Here is a 21,992-nt window from a genome sequence, read left to right as displayed (position 1 = left end):
CTGCCCCTCAGTGTTTCTGCCTCTCAGTGTTTCTGCCCCTAAGTGTTTCTGCCTCTCAGTGTTTCTGTCTCTCAGTTTTTCTGCCTCTCAGTGTTTCTGCCTCTCAGTGTTTCTGCCCCTCAGTTTTTCTGCCTCTCAGTGTTTCTGCCTCTCAGTGTTTCTGCCCCTCAGTGTTTCTGCCTCTCAGTGTTTCTGTCTCTCAGTGTTTCTGCCTCTCAGTGTTTCTGCCCCTCAATTTTTCTGCCTCTCAGTGTTTCTGCCGCTCAGTGTTTCTGCCTCTCCGTGTTTCTGCCCCTCAGTGTTTCTGCCTCTCAGTGTTTCTGCCACTCAGTGTTTCTGCCTCTCAGTGTTTCTGCCCCTCAGTGTTTCTGCCCATCAGTGTTTCTGCCCCTCAGTGTTTCTGCCCATCAGTGTTTCTGCCCATCAGTGTTTCTGCCCCTCAGTGTTTCTGCCTCTCAGTGTTTCTGTCTCTCAGTGTTTCTGCCCCTCAGTGTTTCTGCCTCTCAGTGTTTCTGCCCCTCAGTGTTTCTGCCTCTCAGTGTTTCTGTCTCTCAGTTTTTCTGCCTCTCAGTGTTTCTGCCTCTCAGTGTTTCTGCCCCTCAGTTTTTCTGCCTCTCAGTGTTTCTGCCTCTCAGTGTTTCTGCCCCTCAGTGTTTCTGCCTCTCAGTGTTTCTGTCTCTCAGTGTTTCTGCCTCTCAGTGTTTCTGCCCCTCAATTTTTCTGCCTCTCAGTGTTTCTGCCGCTCAGTGTTTCTGCCTCTCAGTGTTTCTGTCTCTCAGTGTTTCTGCCTCTCAGTGTTTCTGTGTCTCAGTGTTTCTGTCTCTCAGTGTTTCTGCCTCTCAGTATTTCTGCCTCTCAGTGTTTCTGCCTCTCAGTGTTTCTGCCTCTCAGTGTTTCTGCCTCTCAGTTTTTCTGCTCCTCAGTGTTTCTGCCTCTCAGTGTTTCTGTCTCTCAGTGTTTCTGTCTCTCAGTGTTTCTGCCCCTCAGTATTTCTGCCCCTCAGTGTTTCTTCCGGTCAGTGTTTCTGCCTCTCAGTGTTTCTGCCTCTCAGTGTTTCTGCCCCTCAGTTTTTCTGCCTCTCAGTGTTTATGTCTCTCAGTGTTTCTGCCTCTCAGTGTTTCTGCCTCTCAGTGTTTCTGCCTGTCAGTGTTTCTGCCTGTCAGTGTTTCTGCCCAGTGTTTCTGCCTCTCAGTGTTTCTGCCCCTCAGTGTTTCTGCCTCTCAGTGTTTCTGCCCCTCAGTGTTTCTGCCTCTCAGTGTTTCTGCCCATCAGTGTTTCTGCCCATCAGTGTTTCTTCCTCTCAGTGTTTCTGCCTCTCAGCGTTTCTGCCCCTCAGCGTTTCTGCCTCTCAGCGTTTCTGCCGCTCAGTGTTTCTGCCTCTCAGTGTTTCTACCTGTCAGTGTTTCTGCCTCTCAGTGTTTCTGACGCTTAGTGTTTCTGTCTCTATGTGTTTCTGCCTCTCAGTGTTTCTGCCTCTCAGTGTTTCTGCCTATCAGTGTTTCTGCCTCTCAGTGTTTCTGCTTCTCAGTGTTTCTGCCTCTCAGCGTTTCTTTCTCTCAGTGTTTCTGCCTCTCAGTGTTTCTTTCTCTCAGTGTTTCTGCCTCTCAGTGTTTCTGCCTCTCAGTGTTTCTGCCTATCAGTGTTTCTGCCTCTCAATGTTTCTGCCTCTCAGTGTTTCTGCCTCTCAGTGTTTCTGCCTCTCAGTGTTTCTTTCACTCAGTGTTTCTGCTTCTCAGTGTTTCTGCCTCTCAGTGTTTCTGCCACTCAGTGTATCTGTCTCTCATTGTTTCTGCCCATCAGTGTTTCTGCCCATCTGTGTGTCTGCCTTTCAGTGTTTCTGCCCCTCAGTGTTTCTGCCCTACAGCGTTTCTATCTCTCTGTGTTTCTGCCGCTCAGTGTTTCTGCCTCTCCGTGTTTCTGCCCCTCAGTGTTTCTACCTCTCAGTGTTTCTGCCACTCAGTGTTTCTGCCTCTCAGTGTTTCTGCCCCTCAGTGTTTCTGCCCATAAGTGTTTCTGCCCCTCAGTGTTTCTGCCCATCAGTGTTTCTGCCTCTCAGTGTTTCTGTCTCTCAGTGTTTCTGCCCCTCAGTGTTTCTGCCTCTCAGTGTTTCTGCCTCTCAGTGTTTCTGCCTCTCAGTGTTTCTGCCTCTCAGTGTTTCTGTCTCTCAGTTTTTCTGCCTCTCAGTGTTTCTGCCTCTCAGTGTTTCTGCCCCTCAGTTTTTCTGCCTCTCAGTGTTTCTGCCTCTCAATGTTTCTGTCCCTCAGTGTTTCTGCCTCTCAGTGTTTCTGTCTCTCAGTGTTTCTGCCTCTCAGTGTTTCTGCCCCTAAATTTTTCTGCCTCTCAGTGTTTCTGCCGCTCAGTGTTTCTGCCACTCAGTGTTTCTGTCTCTCAGTGTTTGTGCCTCTCAGTGTTTCTGTCTCTCAGTGTTTCTGTCTCTCAGTGTTTCTGCCTCTCAGTGTTTCTGCCTCTCAGTGTTTCTGCCTCTCAGTGTTTCTGCCTCTCAGTGTTTCTGCTCCTCAGTGTTTCTGCCCCTCAGTCCTTTTGCCTCTCAGTGTTTCTGTCTCTCAGTGTTTCTGCCCCTCAGTGTTTCTGCCCCTCAGTGTTTCTGCCCCTCAGTGTTTCTGCCGCTCAGTGTTTCTGCCTCTCAGTGTTTCTGCCTCTCAGTGTTTCTGCCCCTCAGTTTTTCTGCCTCTCAGTGTTTATGTCTCTCAGTGTTTCTGCCTCTCAGTGTTTCTGCCTCTCAGTGTTTCTGCCGCTCAGTGTTTCTGCCTCTCAGTGTTTCTGTCTCTCAGGGTTTCTGCCCCTCAGTGTTTCTGCCTCTCAGTGTTTCTGCCTCTCAGTGTTTCTGCCTCTCAGTGTTTCTGACGCTCACTGTTTCTGCCGCTCAGTGTTTCTGCCTTTCAGTGTTTCTACCTGTCAGTGTTTCTGCCTCTCAGTGTTTCTGCCCATCAGTGTTTCTGCCTCTCAGTGTTTCTGCCCATCAGTGTTTCTTCCCATCAGTGTTTCTGCCCATCAGTGTTTCTGCCCATCAGTGTTTCTGCCTCTCAGTGTTTCTGCCCATCAGTGTTTCTGCCTCTCAGTGTTTCTGCCCATCAGTGTTTCTTCCCATCAGTGTTTCTGACTCTCAGTGTTTCTGCCGCTCAGTGTTTCTGCCTGTCAGTGTTTCTGCCTGTCAGTGTTTCTGCCCAGTGTTTCTGCCTCTCAGTGTTTCTGCCTCTCAGTGTTTCTGCCCCTCAGTGTTTCTGCCTCTCAGTGTTTCTGCCCCTCAGTGTTTCTGCCTCTCAGTGTTTCTGCCCATCAGTGTTTCTGCCCATCAGTGTTTCTGCCTCTCAGTGTTTCTGCCTCTCAGTGTTTCTGCCCATCAGTGTTTCTGCCTCTCAGTGTTTCTGCCCATCAGTGTTTCTGCCTCTCAGTGTTTCTGTCTCTCAGTGTTTCTGCCCATCAGTGTTTCTTCCCATCAGTGTTTCTGCCTCTCAGTGTTTCTGCCGCTCAGTGTTTCTGCCCAGTGTTTCTGCCCCTCAGTGTTTCTGCCTCTCAGTGTTTCTGCCGCTCAGTGTTTCTGCCCAGTGTTTCTGCCCCTCAGTGTTTCTGCCTCTCAGTGTTTCTGCCGCTCAGTGTTTCTGCCCATCAGTGTTTCTGCCTCTCAGTGTTTCTTCCCATCAGTTTCTGCCTCTCAGTGTTTCTTCCCATCAGTGTTTCTGCCGCTCAGTGTTTCTTCCCATCAGTGTTTCTGCCTCTCAGTGTTTCTGCCTGTCAGTGTTTCTGACCAGTGTTTCTGCCTCTCAGTGTTTCTGCCTCTCAGTGTTTCTGCCCCTCAGTGTTTCTGCCTCTCAGTGTTTCTGCCCATCAGTGTTTCTGCCCATCAGTGTTTCTGCCTCTCAGTGTTTCTGCCTCTCAGTGTTTCTGCCCCTCAGCGTTTCTGCCTCTCAGCGTTTCTGCCGCTCAGTGTTTCTGCCTCTCAGTGTTTCTACCTGTCAGTGTTTCTGCCTCTCAGTGTTTCTGACGCTTAGTGTTTCTGTCTCTCAGTGTTTCTGCCTCTCAGTGTTTCTGCCCATCAGTGTTTCTGCCCATCAGTGTTTCTGCCTCTCAGTGTTTCTGCCTCTCAGTGTTTCTACCTGTCAGTGTTTCTGCCTCTCAGTGTTTCTGATGCTTAGTGTTTCTGTCTCTCAGTGTTTCTGCCTCTCAGTGTTTCTGCCTCTCAGTGTTTCTGCCTATCAGTGTTTCTTTCTCTCAGTGTTTCTGCCTCTCAGTGTTTCTGCCTCTCAGTGTTTCTGCCTCTCATTGTTTCTGCCTCTCAGTGTTTCTGCCTCTCAGTGTTTCTTCCTATCAGTGTTTCTGCCTATCAGTGTTTCTGCCTCTCAGTGTTTCTGCCTCTCAGTGTTTCTGCCTCTCAGTGTTTCTTTCTCTCAGTGTTTCTGCCTCTCAGTGTTTCTTTCTCTCAGTGTTTCTGCCTCTCAGTGTTTCTGCCTTTCAGTGTTTCTGCCTATCAGTGTTTCTGCCTCTCAGTGTTTCTGCCTCTCAGTGTTTCTGCCTCTCAGTGTTTCTGCCTCTCAGTGTTTCTTCCTTTCAGTGTTTCTGCCACTCAGTGTATCTGTCTCTCAGTGTTTCTGCCCATCAGTGTTTCTGCCCATCAGTGTTTCTGCCGCTCAGTGTTTCTGCCCTACAGTGTTTCTATCTCTCTGTGTTTCTGCCGCTCAGTGTTTCTGCCTCTCCGTGTTTCTGCCCCTCAGTGTTTCTGCCTCTCAGTGTTTCTGCCACTCAGTGTTTCTGCCTCTCAGTGTTTCTGCCCCTCAGTGTTTCTGCCCCTCAGTGTTTCTGCCTCTCAGTGTTTCTGTCTCTCAGTGTTTCTGCCCCTCAGTGTTTCTGCCTCTCAGTGTTTCTGCCCCTCAGTGTTTCTGCCTCTCAGTGTTTCTGTCTCTCAGTTTTTCTGCCTCTCAGTGTTTCTGCCTCTCAGTGTTTCTGCCCCTCAGTTTTTCTGCCTCTCAGTGTTTCTGCCTCTCAGTGTTTCTGCCCCTCAGTGTTTCTGCCTCTCAGTGTTTCTGTCTCTCAGTGTTTCTGCCTCTCAGTGTTTCTGCCCCTCAATTTTTCTGCCTCTCAGTGTTTCTGCCGCTCAGTGTTTCTGCCTCTCCGTGTTTCTGCCCCTCAGTGTTTCTGCCTCTCAGTGTTTCTGCCACTCAGTGTTTCTGCCTCTCAGTGTTTCTGCCCCTCAGTGTTTCTGCCCATCAGTGTTTCTGCCCCTCAGTGTTTCTGCCCATCAGTGTTTCTGCCCATCAGTGTTTCTGCCCATCAGTGTTTCTGCCCCTCAGTGTTTCTGCCTCTCAGTGTTTCTGTCTCTCAGTGTTTCTGCCCCTCAGTGTTTCTGCCTCTCAGTGTTTCTGCCCCTCAGTGTTTCTGCCTCTCAGTGTTTCTGTCTCTCAGTTTTTCTGCCTCTCAGTGTTTCTGCCTCTCAGTGTTTCTGCCCCTCAGTTTTTCTGCCTCTCAGTGTTTCTGCCTCTCAGTGTTTCTGCCCCTCAGTGTTTCTGCCTCTCAGTGTTTCTGTCTCTCAGTGTTTCTGCCTCTCAGTGTTTCTGCCCCTCAATTTTTCTGCCACTCAGTGTTTCTGCCGCTCAGTGTTTCTGCCTCTCAGTGTTTCTGTCTCTCAGTGTTTCTGCCTCTCAGTGTTTCTGTGTCACAGTGTTTCTGTCTCTCAGTGTTTCTGCCTCTCAGTATTTCTGCCTCTCAGTGTTTCTGCCTCTCAGTGTTTCTGCCTCTCAGTGTTTCTGCCTCTCAGTTTTTCTGCTCCTCAGTGTTTCTGCCTCTCAGTGTTTCTGTCTCTCAGTGTTTCTGTCTCTCAGTGTTTCTGCCCCTCAGTATTTCTGCCCCTCAGTGTTTCTTCCGGTCAGTGTTTCTGCCTCTCAGTGTTTCTGCCTCTCAGTGTTTCTGCCCCTCAGTTTTTCTGCCTCTCAGTGTTTATGTCTCTCAGTGTTTCTGCCTCTCAGTGTTTCTGCCTCTCAGTGTTTCTGCCTGTCAGTGTTTCTGCCTGTCAGTGTTTCTGCCCAGTGTTTCTGCCTCTCAGTGTTTCTGCCCCTCAGTGTTTCTGCCTCTCAGTGTTTCTGCCCCTCAGTGTTTCTGCCTCTCAGTGTTTCTGCCCATCAGTGTTTCTGCCCATCAGTGTTTCTTCCTCTCAGTGTTTCTGCCTCTCAGCGTTTCTGCCCCTCAGCGTTTCTGCCTCTCAGCGTTTCTGCCGCTCAGTGTTTCTGCCTCTCAGTGTTTCTACCTGTCAGTGTTTCTGCCTCTCAGTGTTTCTGACGCTTAGTGTTTCTGTCTCTCAGTGTTTCTGCCTCTCAGTGTTTCTGCCTCTCAGTGTTTCTGCCTATCAGTGTTTCTGCCTCTCAGTGTTTCTGCTTCTCAGTGTTTCTGCCACTCAGTGTTTCTGCCTCTCAGTGTTTCTGCCCCTCAGTGTTTCTGCCCATAAGTGTTTCTGCCCCTCAGTGTTTCTGCCCATCAGTGTTTCTGCCCCTCAGTGTTTCTGCCTCTCAGTGTTTCTGCCTCTCAGTGTTTCTTTCTCTCAGTGTTTCTGCCTCTCAGTGTTTCTGCCTCTCAGTGTTTCTGCCTCTCAGTGTTTCTGCCTCTCAATGTTTCTGCCTCTCAGTGTTTCTGCCTCTCAGTGTTTCTGCCCCTCAGCGTTTCTTTCTCTCAGTGTTTCTGCCTCTCAGTGTTTCTTTCTCTCAGTGTTTCTGCCTCTCAGTGTTTCTGCCTCTCAGTGTTTCTGCCTATCAGTGTTTCTGCCTCTCAATGTTTCTGCCTCTCAGTGTTTCTGCCTCTCAGTGTTTCTGCCTCTCAGTGTTTCTTTCACTCAGTGTTTCTGCTTCTCAGTGTTTCTGCCTCTCAGTGTTTCTGCCACTCAGTGTATCTGTCTCTCAGTGTTTCTGCCCATCAGTGTTTCTGCCCATCTGTGTGTCTGCCTTTCAGTGTTTCTGCCCCTCAGTGTTTCTGCCCTACAGCGTTTCTATCTCTCTGTTTCTGCCGCTCAGTGTTTCTGCCTCTCCGTGTTTCTGCCCCTCAGTGTTTCTACCTCTCAGTGTTTCTGCCACTCAGTGTTTCTGCCTCTCAGTGTTTCTGCCCCTCAGTGTTTCTGCCCATAAGTGTTTCTGCCCCTCAGTGTTTCTGCCCGTCAGTGTTTCTGCCCCTCAGTGTTTCTGCCTCTCAGTGTTTCTGTCTCTCAGTGTTTCTGCCCCTCAGTGTTTCTGCCTCTCAGTGTTTCTGCCTCTCAGTGTTTCTGCCTCTCAGTGTTTCTGCCTCTCAGTGTTTCTGTCTCTCAGTTTTTCTGCCTCTCAATGTTTCTGCCTCTCAGTGTTTCTGCCCCTCAGTTTTTCTGCCTCTCAGTGTTTCTGCCTCTCAATGTTTCTGTCCCTCAGTGTTTCTGCCTCTCAGTGTTTCTGTCTCTCAGTGTTTCTGCCTCTCAGTGTTTCTGCCTCTCAGTGTTTCTGCCGCTCAGTGTTTCTGCCACTCAGTGTTTCTGTCTCTCAGTGTTTGTGCCTCTCAGTGTTTCTGTCTCTCAGTGTTTCTGTCTCTCAGTGTTTCTGCCTCTCAGTGTTTCTGCCTCTCAGTGTTTCTGCCTCTCAGTGTTTCTGCCTCTCAGTGTTTCTGCTCCTCAGTGTTTCTGCCCCTCAGTTCTTTTGCCTCTCAGTGTTTCTGTCTCTCAGTGTTTCTGCCCCTCAGTGTTTCTGCCCCTCAGTGTTTCTGCCCCTCAGTGTTTCTGCCGCTCAGTGTTTCTGCCTCTCAGTGTTTCTGCCTCTCAGTGTTTCTGCCCCTCAGTTTTTCTGCCTCTCAGTGTTTATGTCTCTCAGTGTTTCTGCCTCTCAGTGTTTCTGCCTCTCAGTGTTTCTGCCGCTCAGTGTTTCTGCCTCTCAGTGTTTCTGTCTCTCAGGGTTTCTGCCCCTCAGTGTTTCTGCCTCTCAGTGTTTCTGCCTCTCAGTGTTTCTGCCTCTCAGTGTTTCTGACGCTCACTGTTTCTGCCGCTCAGTGTTTCTACCTGTCAGTGTTTCTGCCTCTCAGTGTTTCTGCCCATCAGTGTTTCTGCCTCTCAGTGTTTCTGCCCATCAGTGTTTCTTCCCATCAGTGTTTCTGCCCATCAGTGTTTCTGCCCATCAGTGTTTCTGCCTCTCAGTGTTTCTGCCCATCAGTGTTTCTGCCTCTCAGTGTTTCTGCCCATCAGTGTTTCTTCCCATCAGTGTTTCTGACTCTCAGTGTTTCTGCCGCTCAGTGTTTCTGCCTGTCAGTGTTTCTGCCTGTCAGTGTTTCTGCCCAGTGTTTCTGCCTCTCAGTGTTTCTGCCTCTCAGTGTTTCTATCCCTCAGTGTTTCTGCCTCTCAGTGTTTCTGCCCCTCAGTGTTTCTGCCTCTCAGTGTTTCTGCCCATCAGTGTTTCTGCCCATCAGTGTTTCTGCCTCTCAGTGTTTCTGCCTCTCAGTGTTTCTGACGCTTAGTGTTTCTGTCTCTCAGTGTTTCTGCCTCTCAGTGTTTCTGTCTCTCAGTGTTTCTGCCACTCAGTGTATCTGTCTCTCAGTGTTTCTGCCGCTCAGTGTTTCTGCCCTACAGTGTTTCTATCTCTCTGTGTTTCTGCCGCTCAGTGTTTCTGCCTCTCAGTTTTTCTGCCTCAGTGTTTCTGCCTCTCAGTGTTTCTGCCCCTCAGTTTTTCTGCCTCTCAGTGTTTCTGCCTCTCAGTGTTTTTGCCCCTCAGTGTTTCTGCCTCTCAGTGTTTCTGTCTCTCAGTGTTTCTGTCTCTCAGTGTTTCTGCCACTCAGTGTTTCTGCCCCTCAGTGTTTCTGCCTCTCAGTGTTTCCGCCTCTCAGTGTTTCCGCCTCTCAGTGTTTCTGCCCCTCAATTTTTCTGCCTCTCAGTGTTTCTGCCTCTCAGTGTTTCTGCCCCTCAATTTTTCTTCCTCTCAGTGTTTCTGCCTCTCAGTGTTTCTGCCCCTCAATTTTTCTGCCTCTCAGTGTTTCTGCCTCTCAGTGTTTCTGACGCTCAGTGTTTCTGCCTCTCAGTGTTTCTGCCTGTCAGTGTTTCTGCCTCTCAGTGTTTCTGCCCAGTGTTTCGGCCTCTCAGTGTTTCTGTCTCTCAGTGTTTCTGCCCCTCAGTGTTTCTGCCTCTCAGTTTTTCTGCCTCTCAGTGTTTCTGCCTCTCAGTGTTTCTGACGCTCAGTGTTTCTGCCTCTCAGTGTTTCTGCCTCTCAGTGTTTCTGCCCAGTGTTTCTGCCTCTCAGTGTTTCTGTCTCTCAGTGTCTCTGCCCATCAGTGTTTCTGCCCATCAGTGTTTCTGCCTCTCAGTGTTTCTGCCTCTCAGTGTTTCTGCCTCTCAGTGTTTCTGCCACTCAGTGTTTCTGCCTCTCAGTGTTTCTACCTGTCAGTGTTTCTGCCTCTCAGTGTTTCTGACGCTCAGTGTTTCTGTCTCTCAGTGTTTCTGCCTCTCAGTGTTTCTGCCTCTCAGTGTTTCTGCCTATCAGTCTTTCTGCCTCTCAGTGTTTCTGCTTCTCAGTGTTTCTGCCTCTCACTGTTTCATTCTCTTAGTGTTTCTGCCTCTCAGTGTTTCTGCCTCTCAGTGTTTCTGCCCATCAGTGTGTCTGCCTCTCAGTGTTTCTGCCGCTCAGTGTTTCTGCCGCTCAGTGTTTCTGCTCCTCAGTGTTTCTGCCCCTCAGTTCTTTTGCCTCTCAGTGTTTCTGTCTCTCAGTGTTTCTGTCTCTCAGTGTTTCTGCCCCTCAGTGTTTCTGCCCTTCAGTGTTTCTGCCCCTCAGTGTTTCTGCCGCTCAGTGTTTCTGCCTCTCAGTGTTTCTGCCTCTCAGTGTTTCTGCCTCTCAGTGTTTCTGCCTCTCAGTGTTTCTGCCTCTCGGTGTTTCTGCCTCTCGGTGTTTCTGCCTCTCGGTGTTTCTGCCTCTCAGTGTTTCTGCCTCTCAGTGTTTCTGCCTCTCAGTGTTTCTGCCTCAGTTTTTCTGCCTCTCAGTGTTTATGTCTCTCAGTGTTTCTGCCTCTCAGTGTTTATGTCTCTCAGTGTTTCTGCCTCTCAGTGTTTATGTCTCTCAGTGTTTCTGCCTCTCAGTGTTTATGTCTCTCAGTGTTTCTGCCTCTCAGTGTTTCTGCCTCTCAGTGTTTCTGCCTCTCAGTGTTTCTGTCCCTCAGTGTTTCTGCCTCTCAGTGTTTCTGCCTCTCAGTGTTTCTGCCTCTCAGTGTTTCTGTCCCTCAGTGTTTCTGCCTCTCAGTGTTTCTGCCTCTCAGTGTTTCTGCCTCTCAGTGTTTCTGCCCAGTGTTTCTGCCCAGTGTTTCTGCCTCTCAGTGTTTCTGCCTCTCAGTGTTTCTGCCTCTCAGTGTTTCTGCCTCTCAGTGTTTCTGCCTCTCAGTGTTTCTGCCTCTCAGTGTTTCTGCCTCTCAGTGTTTCTGCCTCTCAGTGTTTCTGCCTCTAAGTGTTTCTGCCTCTCAGTGTTTCTGCCTCTCAGTGTTTCTGCCCCTCAGTGTTTCTGCCGCTCAGTGTTTCTGCCGCTCAGTGTTTCTGCCTCTCAGTGTTTCTGCCTCTCAGTGTTTCTGCCTCTCAGTGTTTCTGCCTCTCAGTGTTTCTGTCCCTCAGTGTTTCTGCCTCTCAGTGTTTCTGCCTCTCAGTGTTTCTGCCTCTCAGTGTTTCTGCCCAGTGTTTCTGCCCAGTGTTTCTGCCTCTCAGTGTTTCTGTCTCTCAGTGTCTCTGCCCATCAGTGTTTCTGCCCATCAGTGTTTCTGCCTCTCAGTGTTTCTGCCTCTCAGTGTTTCTGCCACTCAGTGTTTCTGCCTCTCAGTGTTTCTACCTGTCAGTGTTTCTGCCTCTCAGTGTTTCTGACGCTCAGTGTTTCTGTCTCTCAGTGTTTCTGCCTCTCAGTGTTTCTGCCTCTCAGTGTTTCTGCCTATCAGTCTTTCTGCCTCTCAGTGTTTCTGCTTCTCAGTGTTTCTGCCTCTCACTGTTTCTTTCTCTTAGTGTTTCTGCATCTCAGTGTTTCTGCCTCTCAGTGTTTCTGCCCATCAGTGTGTCTGCCTCTCAGTGTTTCTGCCGCTCAGTGTTTCTGCCGCTCAGTGTTTCTGCTCCTCAGTGTTTCTGCCCCTCAGTTCTTTTGCCTCTCAGTGTTTCTGTCTCTCAGTGTTTCTGTCTCTCAGTGTTTCTGCCCCTCAGTGTTTCTGCCCTTCAGTGTTTCTGCCCCTCAGTGTTTCTGCCGCACAGTGTTTCTGCCTCTCAGTGTTTCTGCCTCTCAGTGTTTCTGCCTCTCAGTGTTTCTGTCCCTCAGTGTTTCTGCCTCTCAGTGTTTCTGCCTCTCGGTGTTTCTGCCTCTCGGTGTTTCTGCCTCTCGGTGTTTCTGCCTCTCGGTGTTTCTGCCTCTCAGTGTTTCTGCCTCTCAGTGTTTCTGCCTCAGTTTTTCTGCCTCTCAGTGTTTATGTCTCTCAGTGTTTCTGCCTCTCAGTGTTTATGTCTCTCAGTGTTTCTGCCTCTCAGTGTTTATGTCTCTCAGTGTTTCTGCCTCTCAGTGTTTATGTCTCTCAGTGTTTCTGCCTCTCAGTGTTTCTGCCTCTCAGTGTTTCTGCCTCTCAGTGTTTCTGTCCCTCAGTGTTTCTGCCTCTCAGTGTTTCTGCCTCTCAGTGTTTCTGCCTCTCAGTGTTTCTGTCCCTCAGTGTTTCTGCCTCTCAGTGTTTCTGCCTCTCAGTGTTTCTGCCTCTCAGTGTTTCTGTCCCTCAGTGTTTCTGCCTCTCAGTGTTTCTGCCTCTCAGTGTTTCTGTCCCTCAGTGTTTCTGCCTCTCAGTGTTTCTGCCTCTCAGTGTTTCTGCCTCTCAGTGTTTCTGCCTCTCAGTGTTTCTGTCTCTCAGTGTTTCTGCCTCTCAGTGTTTCTGCCTCTCAGTGTTTCTGCCTCTCAGTGTTTCTGTCCCTCAGTGTTTCTGCCTCTCAGTGTTTATGTCTCTCAGTGTTTCTGCCTCTCAGTGTTTCTGCCTCTCAGTGTTTCTGCCTCTCAGTGTTTCTGTCTCTCAGTGTTTCTGCCTCTCAGTGTTTCTGCCTCTCAGTGTTTCTGCCTCTCAGTGTTTCTGCCTCTCAGTGTTTCTGTCCCTCAGTGTTTCTGCCTCTCAGTGTTTCTGTCTCTCAGTGTTTCTGTCCCTCAGTGTTTCTGTCCCTCAGTGTTTCTGTCCCTCAGTGTTTCTGCCTCTCAGTGTTTCTGCCTCTCAGTGTTTCTGCCTCTCAGTGTTTCTGCTTCTCAGTGTTTCTGTCTCTCAGTGTTTCTGTCCCTCAGTGTTTCTGCCTCTCAGTGTTTCTGTCTCTCAGTGTTTCTGTCCCTCAGTGTTTCTGTCCCTCAGTGTTTCTGCCTCTCAGTGTTTCTGCCTCTCAGTGTTTCTGCCTCTCAGTGTTTCTGCCTCTCAGTGTTTCTGCTTCTCAGTGTTTCTGCCTCTCAGTGTTTCTGTCCCTCAGTGTTTCTGCCTCTCAGTGTTTCTGTCTCTCAGTGTTTCTGTCCCTCAGTGTTTCTGCCTCTCAGTGTTTCTGCCTCTCAGTGTTTCTGCCTCTCAGTGTTTCTGCCTCTCAGTGTTTCTGCTTCTCAGTGTTTCTGCCTCTCAGTGTTTCTGTCCCTCAGTGTTTCTGCCTCTCAGTGTTTCTGTCTCTCAGTGTTTCTGTCCCTCAGTGTTTCTGTCCCTCAGTGTTTCTGCCTCTCAGTGTTTCTGTCTCTCAGTGTTTCTGTCCCTCAGTGTTTCTGCCTCTCAGTGTTTCTGCCTCTCAGTGTTTCTGCCTCTCAGTGTTTCTGCCTCTCAGTGTTTCTGCCTCAGTTTTTCTGCCTCTCAGTGTTTATGTCTCTCAGTGTTTCTGCCTCTCAGTGTTTCTGCCTCTCAGTGTTTCTGCCGCTCAGTGTTTCTGCCTCTTAGTGTTTCTGCCCATCAGTGTGTCTGTCGTTCAGTGTTTCTGCCGCTCAGTGTTTCTATCTCTCAGTGTTTCTGCCTCTCAGTGTTTCTATCTCTCAGTGTTTCTGCCCCTCAATTTTTCTGCCACTCAGTTTTTCTGCCTCTCAGTGTTTCTGCCTCTCAGTGTGTAACCGCAGTCACTCTGGTCGCACGCATACCCTCTATAGCATCGATTCCCAACAGGGGGGTCTCGGCCCACAAGAGGGCCTCAGCGTCTGTAACTTTTTTTTTGTTCAAAATTTACAAAATTTATATAATGAGCGAGTACATCATGAATTAATTTTCCAAACCGTGTATTTGTCTTATCCTGAGTCATTATGGTACACCTATAATAAGTGTTTATTTTGGGACTATTTTACACTGGTTCGGGTCGTACCGCTGCTGTGGTACGACCCGTAGCACATAACATGCAACTATTGAGGTCCCAGACACCAGTAATTTTGTAATAGCCTATATTAATTATTTTTTCCTAAACACCAGTGTGAATACTGATATTTTTGTTATTGCATTTCAAATAGGGCCAATTAATCGGCTACTCTTAGGCTTACATTTTAAATTACAAATGGTCTACAGATGTTTTTGTTATAGTATTTTCAATATTATAAACTATTATTTGTGCATAAACATATCTGGTTATAGTAATAAACATCCTGTTTGTTTAAAAACAAAAATAATTGTAATCCTTGCTGCAAACTTACAAGAGCGACAATATCATTAAATGTGAAGGGGGGCTCTAAAATATTTTCTTGGGAAAAAGGGGGTGTCAGACAAAAAAAGGTGGGAACCACTGCTCTATAGCCAATGAGAGACAAACCTAAAAGGAGACAGAGGTGAATGAGGGAACTTTTGAAACAGCGACCGCGAAACAAGCTGCTGTACGGCTCCGTTGGACAACAGAGATGACTCAAAGCAAGAGTGGATTCAGTGACTCGAGTCAAACTGGGACTAACACTAAATCTGTGCAAACTAGACCATACATGTGATCAGAGTCTAATCTAATCTGGGTCTGGGATGCTAGTTCAACAACACTGAAAGCGTTTCCATATCTAAATAGCTTTTACTTTTTTGTTTCATAAAGAAAGTCATATGTATTTTTATTGCAAAGTTAGTATGTTTGACTGTGAGTCAGAAGGTTTCATGGCTGTGAGAGTTACTGTAATGGTGTTGATCTGACTGTAGTTTATGGCTGTGAAATGTGCAGTGTTGCATCAAGCTCATGTGAAGACTGAGACCACCTGAGGCTTTCACTGGGAAGAAATAAATGGCTTTTTACGGTAGATTAACCTTCGACCTTTGCATGAGCATTGACAGAGGGTGTCTCAGTAATGGATGCCCTAGTACAGTGCACTCAGAGAATGATAAACAACTAAACTTCGACATATATGCTTAATTTAAATTGCTTTGAACAATGCATTTGATTATTATGAGATTTAGGTGCATTCAAACAATATACAGACCTGCAAACTCCTCAGAGTAAAAGAGGTGACAGTGTCGGGGGGGGGGTTATAAATAAAGTTTTATTTTAGTTCAGATTAGTTTGAGGGCAGCAATTGTATTCATAATGTCAAAATAAAACCAACGTAATGTTACTTGAAGGCATTATAGCCTACTATTCCTGCCAAACTTCCATGGTTGCGGTTAGTGTTACTACAGTAAATCCTTGGTGAATGTTGCTGATCTGTGGACACTGGATAGTTCATTCATGGCACAATGTTTCTTCCTGGTTTCCACGTCAGTGCTGTTTGATCCGTTAATAACGGAGAAATGTGAATGTTTCTCACTAGATCTTGCAGCAATGTTATTACTTCTGTGGCAAATTCAAATTCTTCCTTTACTTGATCTCTTATTAGCGCTGTGTAGTAACAGTGTCGCTTGATCAAGATCGGCTCGCGCTGGTTTGTCCAAACTGATAAACGGTCCGTCAACCACACAATAACGAGCAGTTTCGTTCCGCTTGCATTACGTTTGCCATTTGATGTTGGGCAATGTTGTGGTGGCTCCGGCGGATTATGAGCGCGCTTACCACGCGCAACGAGGCTACATTTGAAATAACGAAATTTTGGTCGGAAGGAAAAATGCCCCCCCCCCCCCCCCCCCAAAGAAAAAACTCTCAGGTTATACGCGATTCACGTAAATGACACAATTGGCCAAGAAAACGGCAATTGTCGCCGAAAAGCGACAAGTTTGCAGGTGTGAATATATGTTTAACATGAGATTGAGGGAAGGTCATATAATTGATGCTAAGATCAACAGATTTTTCAATATTAAGCAGTTAAAGCTGAACATCAGTCGTTAAGTGCTGTCGCCCTGATGAAGAGATGTGGTTGCCATGGTAACTGCTGATGATGCTCACCTGTAGGTCAGGATCCTCCTCGTGATTCAGGTGGGCTTCCTCTGCTGCTTCCACCAACCGCTGGAGGAGAAGACAGACCGATATTAATCTCTCTATCACTCACACACACACACACACACACACACACACACACACAGGTGGGCTTCATCTGCTGCTTCCACCAACCGCTGGAGGAGAAGACAGACCGATATTAATCTCTCTATCATTCAGACACACACACACACACACACACACACACACACACACACATACAAACAGTGTTGGGGAAAGTTACTTTTAAAAGTAATGCATTACAATATTGCGTTACTCCCCAAAAAAGTAACTAAGTACGTTAAGTGCGTTAGATTACTTTTGCGTTACTTTTTCTCATCTGCATGGGCTTGTTTGTTTGTTTTTTAATAAAAGCTAAAACAATTTATTTTTGCCAATTGTTAAGGCCCTTTCACATCAAAAGTTAAATGAATAAGCCTAAGGCTGAAGGAAATGCATATTTACTACTGTACAGTAGAGGGCGCCGCTCAAACAAACCTTTCAGCTGCTGCTGTTCTTGATTAAATAACAATAGGATACAGGAGAAGGAAGTTCAACACTCTTATTTCTAAACCTAATCTAAAGTCATTTTTGCTTAGTATGGTTGAATTAGATCATTGTAGGTCAGCAGCAAAGACATTGGTTAATAAAGTGAGATTAAATACATAAAGTATATTTGTGTAATTTAACATAATTAATTATAAAACTTTTGCACAAAATTCTGAGATTGCATTTGACTGTTTTTATACATTTTGAGGAATACTGAATGTTTTTGTGTAAGTGAGATGAGTAAATGCATGTTCAATGCAAACGCACACAACACCTCACTTTATTTCTCTCAACATGGGGACAGGAGAGCTGTCAGTCAATAAATGTGAAAAGTAACTAGCGTTACTTATTTGAAAAAGTAACTCAGATATTTTGTTGTAAATTGAAAAAGTAATGCGTTACTTTACTAGTTACTTGAAAAAGTAAACTGATTACGTAACTCAAGTTACTTGTAATAAGTTACCCCCAACACTGCATACATACAAACACACACACACACACACACACACACACACACACACACACACACACACACACACACACACACACACACACACACACACACACATACACATACAGGTGGGCTTCACACACGAATATTATTGAATCTCTCTATCTCACACTCACACTATAATGGAGAAGACTAATCTGTTGTCTCTTACAAATATCTTTGCATTATAAATGAAAACTGAAAACACTTAAATCCAGTGCTGGCCATTGATTTTGCTGACTATGATTAATGTGTTTTAAATCACAATCCCTCCATATTAATATAGAGATGTTTAAATAGATTCTGATTTACACTTCAGGAGGTTCTCTTAAAAATAAAGGTTCTTTATCTGCATCTTTGGTTTCATTATGAAGCATTAACAACCTTGGAATATGTCCTTCGAAGAAAACGGTTCTATAGATTTTTGTAAATGTTCCTTTTAAGAACTGATCACTGAAAGGTTCTTGGGTTATATGGTATGGAAGCTTGTTTCCGCCACAGAATAAAAAATAAAAAAGGTAATTGTGACTTTTTTATCTCCAATTCTGACCTTTTATCTCAGAATTGCGTGATATAAAGTCACAATTCCGTGCTATAAAGTCAGAATTGTCAGACATAAACTTGCAATTGTAAATTGTAAAAAATAAACTTGAAATTCTGACTTTTTTCTCAGAATTGCATGTTTATATCTCGTAATTCTGACTTTACAACACGCAATTGGGAAATATAAACACAGAATTGCATGATATAAAGTCGCAATTGCTTGTTATAGTTAGAATTGTGAGTTTATTTCTCAAGGACCAAACTTTATGCTGATAAAGTCTGATGAAGAGTAGGCTATGTGAGAATACCCCTATAATCTCTCTCTCTCTCTCTCTCTCTCTCTCTCTCTCTCTCTCTCTCTCTCTCTCTCTCTCTCTCTCTCTCTCTCACACACACACACACACATACACACACACACACTCACCTTTATAGCCTCAGCCTTCTTGTGAAACATCTGCTCCATTTCCTTAGCAAGTCTCTTCACCAGTTTGATTCCATCAATCTCCTCCACCCTCACCGACTGCTCAAACTCCTTGTACTTCTACAGAAACAGAGATATTTGACAATGACAATCAGAAAACAAATAATTCCGGTCCTTGTTGCTCATTGGCCAGACTAGTACAACTGTAGAAACAGGGGATGAAACTGAATCTAATCCTTTTCCTGCTCCCATAACCTCACTCTTAAAGCTTTTCAATCCATTCCAGTCCACTCAAGGCCTAACATTATCTCAAAGGCTAGGGATGTGGCTCTTCACTCGACTAGCCAAGCATCTGTGTGTGACTTCCCAACTAACAGGGAACATTTTCTCAGTTATGAACAAACATTATTCTAGTAAAGTCTAGTAAAGAAACAATGTTATCTGGTCTTTATATATTTATATATTTATTTCCACTTTGAAGTAGAACTCAACACTGTGTCATGGTGTTCAGCCTACGGGAACGCTTCACATGTGCCGGTGTCTGAAGCATGTGTGTTACAAACCAATCTTGATTGGCAATCTTGATTGGCATGGTCAGGTGATGTCACATGTGTGCCCAGCAGGGTTATATAAAGTCGCAAAGAGAAAAAGTCATCAGCTTCTTTGTCTTCAAAAAGCCGTTTGTTTGTTGCAAGCCTACCAAGCTGATTTATTAAAGGATTTCGGTCCGGGAAGGATTATCTCCAGATGCGGTCCTTGGAGCTCCGCCATATGACAGACCCTGACACCCGTTCCACCAAGCAGGAGCCCCATGCCGTCGGGCGCTCGTTAGCTACTAGGGCTGGGTAAAAATCTCGATTCATCAATGCATTGCAATTATTTGTTTCTCAATTCAATATCGATTCATCAAATCCTATGAATCGATTCAGCCCACCGGCCAGTGGCGGCGCTGTAGGCAATATTCTAGTGAGAGCGTTCAGCGTTGTACAAGCGCTTTACCAAAACAGCAAGATGACGGACAGCAGCTGCACTCCGTTCAAGCCTGCACCGCCAACCAGGGACGTCATTAGGCCTATTTTAGGGGGGCTGAAGCTACCCCGACATGTTCCTAAGCCCCCCTAAATGATAATAAGAACAACAATAAGTCTCCGGGAGTCTCCCGCATATTGATAGCGGCTCCCTGATGTCCGCAAATTAGTTAAAATCTCCCGAAATCTAGAGCTTGCGAGCTCCAAACCGCGTAGCGCGCGCACGGCAGAGAGGAAGAGAGCGAGAGTCCTTGCGTGTGTGTGTGACTGTGCGCGCGTGTGTGTGTGTGACTGTGCGCGCGTGTGTGTGCGCATGTGTGTGTGACTGTGTGCGCGCGTGTGTGTGTGACTGTGTGCGCGTGTGCCTCACAAAGCGCTTTTTTTTATGAGTATGCACATTTTGTGTTTCTGTTTACATTGCTTTTATAACTTGAATGTATAGAAAAAAAGAAATATACTTTCTATTACAGTTACACGCACTCTAGAGGTGTGTTAATAAAGCACCTGTTTGTTACAGTTGTGGTTTGTATTCAACACATGTACAATATTGTACAGTTTGTTCCGCTAAATAAACCATGACAGGAAATATGCTGGGGTCAATTTGTTCTTAAACATTGGTAATACTGCACACATTATTTAAAAATATACTCAGGTACTATTTACTTGTGTATTTACTAATTATTGAATCGATATCGAAGCTAATAAATCAATATCGAATCAAATCGAAATCGAATCGAAGCCTGAAGAATCGAAATCGAATTGTGAATTCCTAACAAAACCCAGCCCTATTAGCTACTATGGTTGCCACAGAGAGGCTCTTATGGCTTAACCTCTCAGGGCTCAAAGGAAGTAAAGAGCTTTTCTCCTTGATGCCCCATTGTCGCCTACTGGGCTTTTTGGCACAGCTGTCGAGGCAGTGGTCCAAAAGTTCAAGAGGAGATATTTAGCCCTTTTGCACATACGATCACACTGGTGTGATCAGTCTCGGCTCGTCCCAGGAGCGTAGGATCCCACCGGTGTGATTAGAAGGGTTATTGTATCTTGTGATCAACTGATAAATTCAAATGTGCTTTCGCGCATTGGCTAGCGTTGAGCCAGAGAGGGACGCGCTCAGCATTTGTCATATATCACGATTATTCAGTGTTTTCAACCACATGATTTTAGGTTTCAGACATTTAAATTCACATGAGTATTAAAAAAACAAAACATTTAGAGTTTGTAAAATACACAATGATGTCTATGGAAGTGGCAATAATAATCATTTCCATTATAATTAGACGACATGTTTTATTCATATCAGATACACATTGTGTAAGTAACTTTAAAGTTTACTCTATTCATCTTCCGGTTCACTGGCCACTTACTTTAATGTATTTGGGGAGAAGTGGAAGAATTCACATGTTGTAAATCCAACAGATCTGATTATCTGAACTGTGGCACAAACTAACACAGCGGCGCCCATCGCGCATTTAGCTCAAATAACGTGATCATTATAAAGACGTTTAAACAACAAAACACATCCACTTGCACATATTTTACAATTGGAATATCAGATATTTCATGCTATAGCAAACAAATTTGTGAATATTTTGAATAAGAAAAGAAAAATTCATTTCAGTCATTCAGTGCTATTGTGGGTGTGGTGTATTCTAAATAACGCTCGCCTTGAAAAACTTACACTTGGGGGTCAGCCAGAATATTTTAAACTTACGTGTGAAAAGGTTAAGCCAGTTGTGTTTGAGCTACACATCCCTTGACCCTGATAGAGACCTCAGAGGATTCAGGGCTCGAGGTGGCAACCTCACAAGAAGCCAAGAGAAGATCTAATGGAAGTAACCTCAGCCAAAAGGCAAAGAAAGCCAAGCACTTAGAGTCACTTTTTGGTTTAGAGGTGGTAGCAATATGCTCCTTATCACAAGGTTGTGGTAGATGTGGATCATGGCCAATACCACAACTTGTATCCCACATCCTCATTGGTCACCCGTCCCCCTCAGGGACCAGGAGAGCAAAGGTGTTAGATAAATGCTCCCTTTGAGATCACATGTCAATAGAGAGTGGACAATCCTGCTTGAGCGTCCTACTGTCTGTGCTGTCGCCTTCTATGGCATGGAGCTTGGAGAGACATCTGCTTCTAGTTGAATCGCATTCTTTTAGGAAATAACATTCTGGCACTTACTTTGGAAGATAGGCCATGACCTATGGGCGGCCATGGCCTAATGGATGTTGAGTTGGACTGGTGACCCAAAGATTGTTGGTTCGATTCCAGTACCGGCAGGAAATGACTGAGGTACCCTTGAGCAAGGCACCTAACCCCCAAGTGCTGCCCGGGCGCCTCACAGGCTGCCCGATGCTCCGGGTGTGTATCAACGTTTGCATTGTGTGTTCACTACTCACTACTCTGCTCCTAATATGTGTGCACTAACTTGGATGGGTTAAATGCAGAGGTTGGCCATCATGTGTCACTTTCACTTCTGACCTGTAATGCTGCCTGAATCATAATCATACACTGTTCGTTCATTGGCCAGAGGAGAACTGATCCTGGTTTCTTCCAAGATTTTCTTCTCCATTCTGTCACTGATGGAGTTTGGGTTCCTTGACTTTTGGCTTGCTTAGTTGGGGACATTTAATATTCAACAATATTATTGATCTCCTGCATTGACACCATTAAATAACAACTGAACTGAGCTGGACGATGACATCACGGTTTTCTCCAGAGCGGCTGTATATATATAAATTAACTAAATTAATAACTTTTTTACAACAAAAATGAACCATCACTGAACTTACGTAAGCTGGACTATGATGCTATTTTCTTCTAAAAACAAACTTTGTTGCATTATTTCCCTGTTATCACTATAAAGCCGATTTGAAACCATATGTATTGTAAAAAGCGCTATATAAATAAAGGTGACTTGACTAGTGACCCCCTCTCTGTCCTTGTCTGGTACTGCATGAATGGGCAACCATCAGCTAACAAAAGCTACTTGGTAGAGAACAGTATGAGAGCACTATGGCGCTCCACTCTCTCGGTAGCCCCTCCATACTGGAGGTTATAGTCAGACGATTATACTTCGACTAGTTCCCTAGGAGACCTGTTATTGGGTGGAGCCCTTCCCTAATGGTTCGTTGGCTGAGTTTCTTGGCCCTCGAAAGAAGTCAGGCAATACCCCCATGATGATCGGTGATAGAGAGCAGGAGGATGTTGAAGTTTCGAGTAGCAAGCCCTGTACTCTGCCCCTACTTATTGGTTGGAAGATGCAGTGAGTCTGCGATGTACCAAGCCAGTTCTGCCCCCGGATCAGTAACAGTATCGAGCTGTAGGGCACCGTGAGCAGGCATTTGTTCAGTTTGGCATAGTCGCCATCCTTTCCCAGAGCGTAAACTTTGAAAGGAAACTTTTCACTTACTTCTCAGTAACATCATTGTTTTGGTCACTTTACCATGAGCAATCCATTAATCATGAGATCATGCTTTTGAATGACTGCATGAACACTACTATTAAGTTTAAGATCAGTGGATGCAACATAAACAAAAGATTACTGAGTTCAATTTTAATGAATACACACAAATCAGTGAGTATGAGGATAGATATGGCTGTAGAAGGAAGCTAGTTTACATTTTTACTGTTTCCCCTCCAAAGGGGATGCTCCAGCA

The 21,992-nt window shown here is 45.7% G+C and overlaps 1 protein-coding gene across 2 annotated transcripts in view; it reads right to left on the bottom strand.

Moving 5' to 3' along the window:
- The window catches only part of cacna2d3a (calcium channel, voltage-dependent, alpha 2/delta subunit 3a), a 230,712-nt gene that overhangs the window by 185,562 nt on the left and 23,158 nt on the right, over positions 1-21,992 (bottom strand). For both annotated transcript variants that reach the window (XM_077217632.1, XM_077217633.1), the window contains exons 3-4: positions 17,314-17,430; positions 15,278-15,337 (exon numbers count right to left, since the gene is read on the bottom strand). In XM_077217632.1, coding sequence (XP_077073747.1) covers positions 15,278-15,337; positions 17,314-17,430 — 177 coding nt within the window. The remainder of the gene's footprint in view (positions 1-15,277; positions 15,338-17,313; positions 17,431-21,992) is intronic.

This window comes from Siphateles boraxobius, unplaced genomic scaffold (assembly GCF_051911475.1).
Source record: "Siphateles boraxobius isolate OS27281-9 unplaced genomic scaffold, OSU_SipBor_1 75, whole genome shotgun sequence".
NCBI lineage: Eukaryota > Metazoa > Chordata > Actinopteri > Cypriniformes > Leuciscidae > Siphateles > Siphateles boraxobius.
Note: the sequence above shows the minus strand (reverse complement) of the source record. Positions and strands in the feature narration are given on the sequence as shown.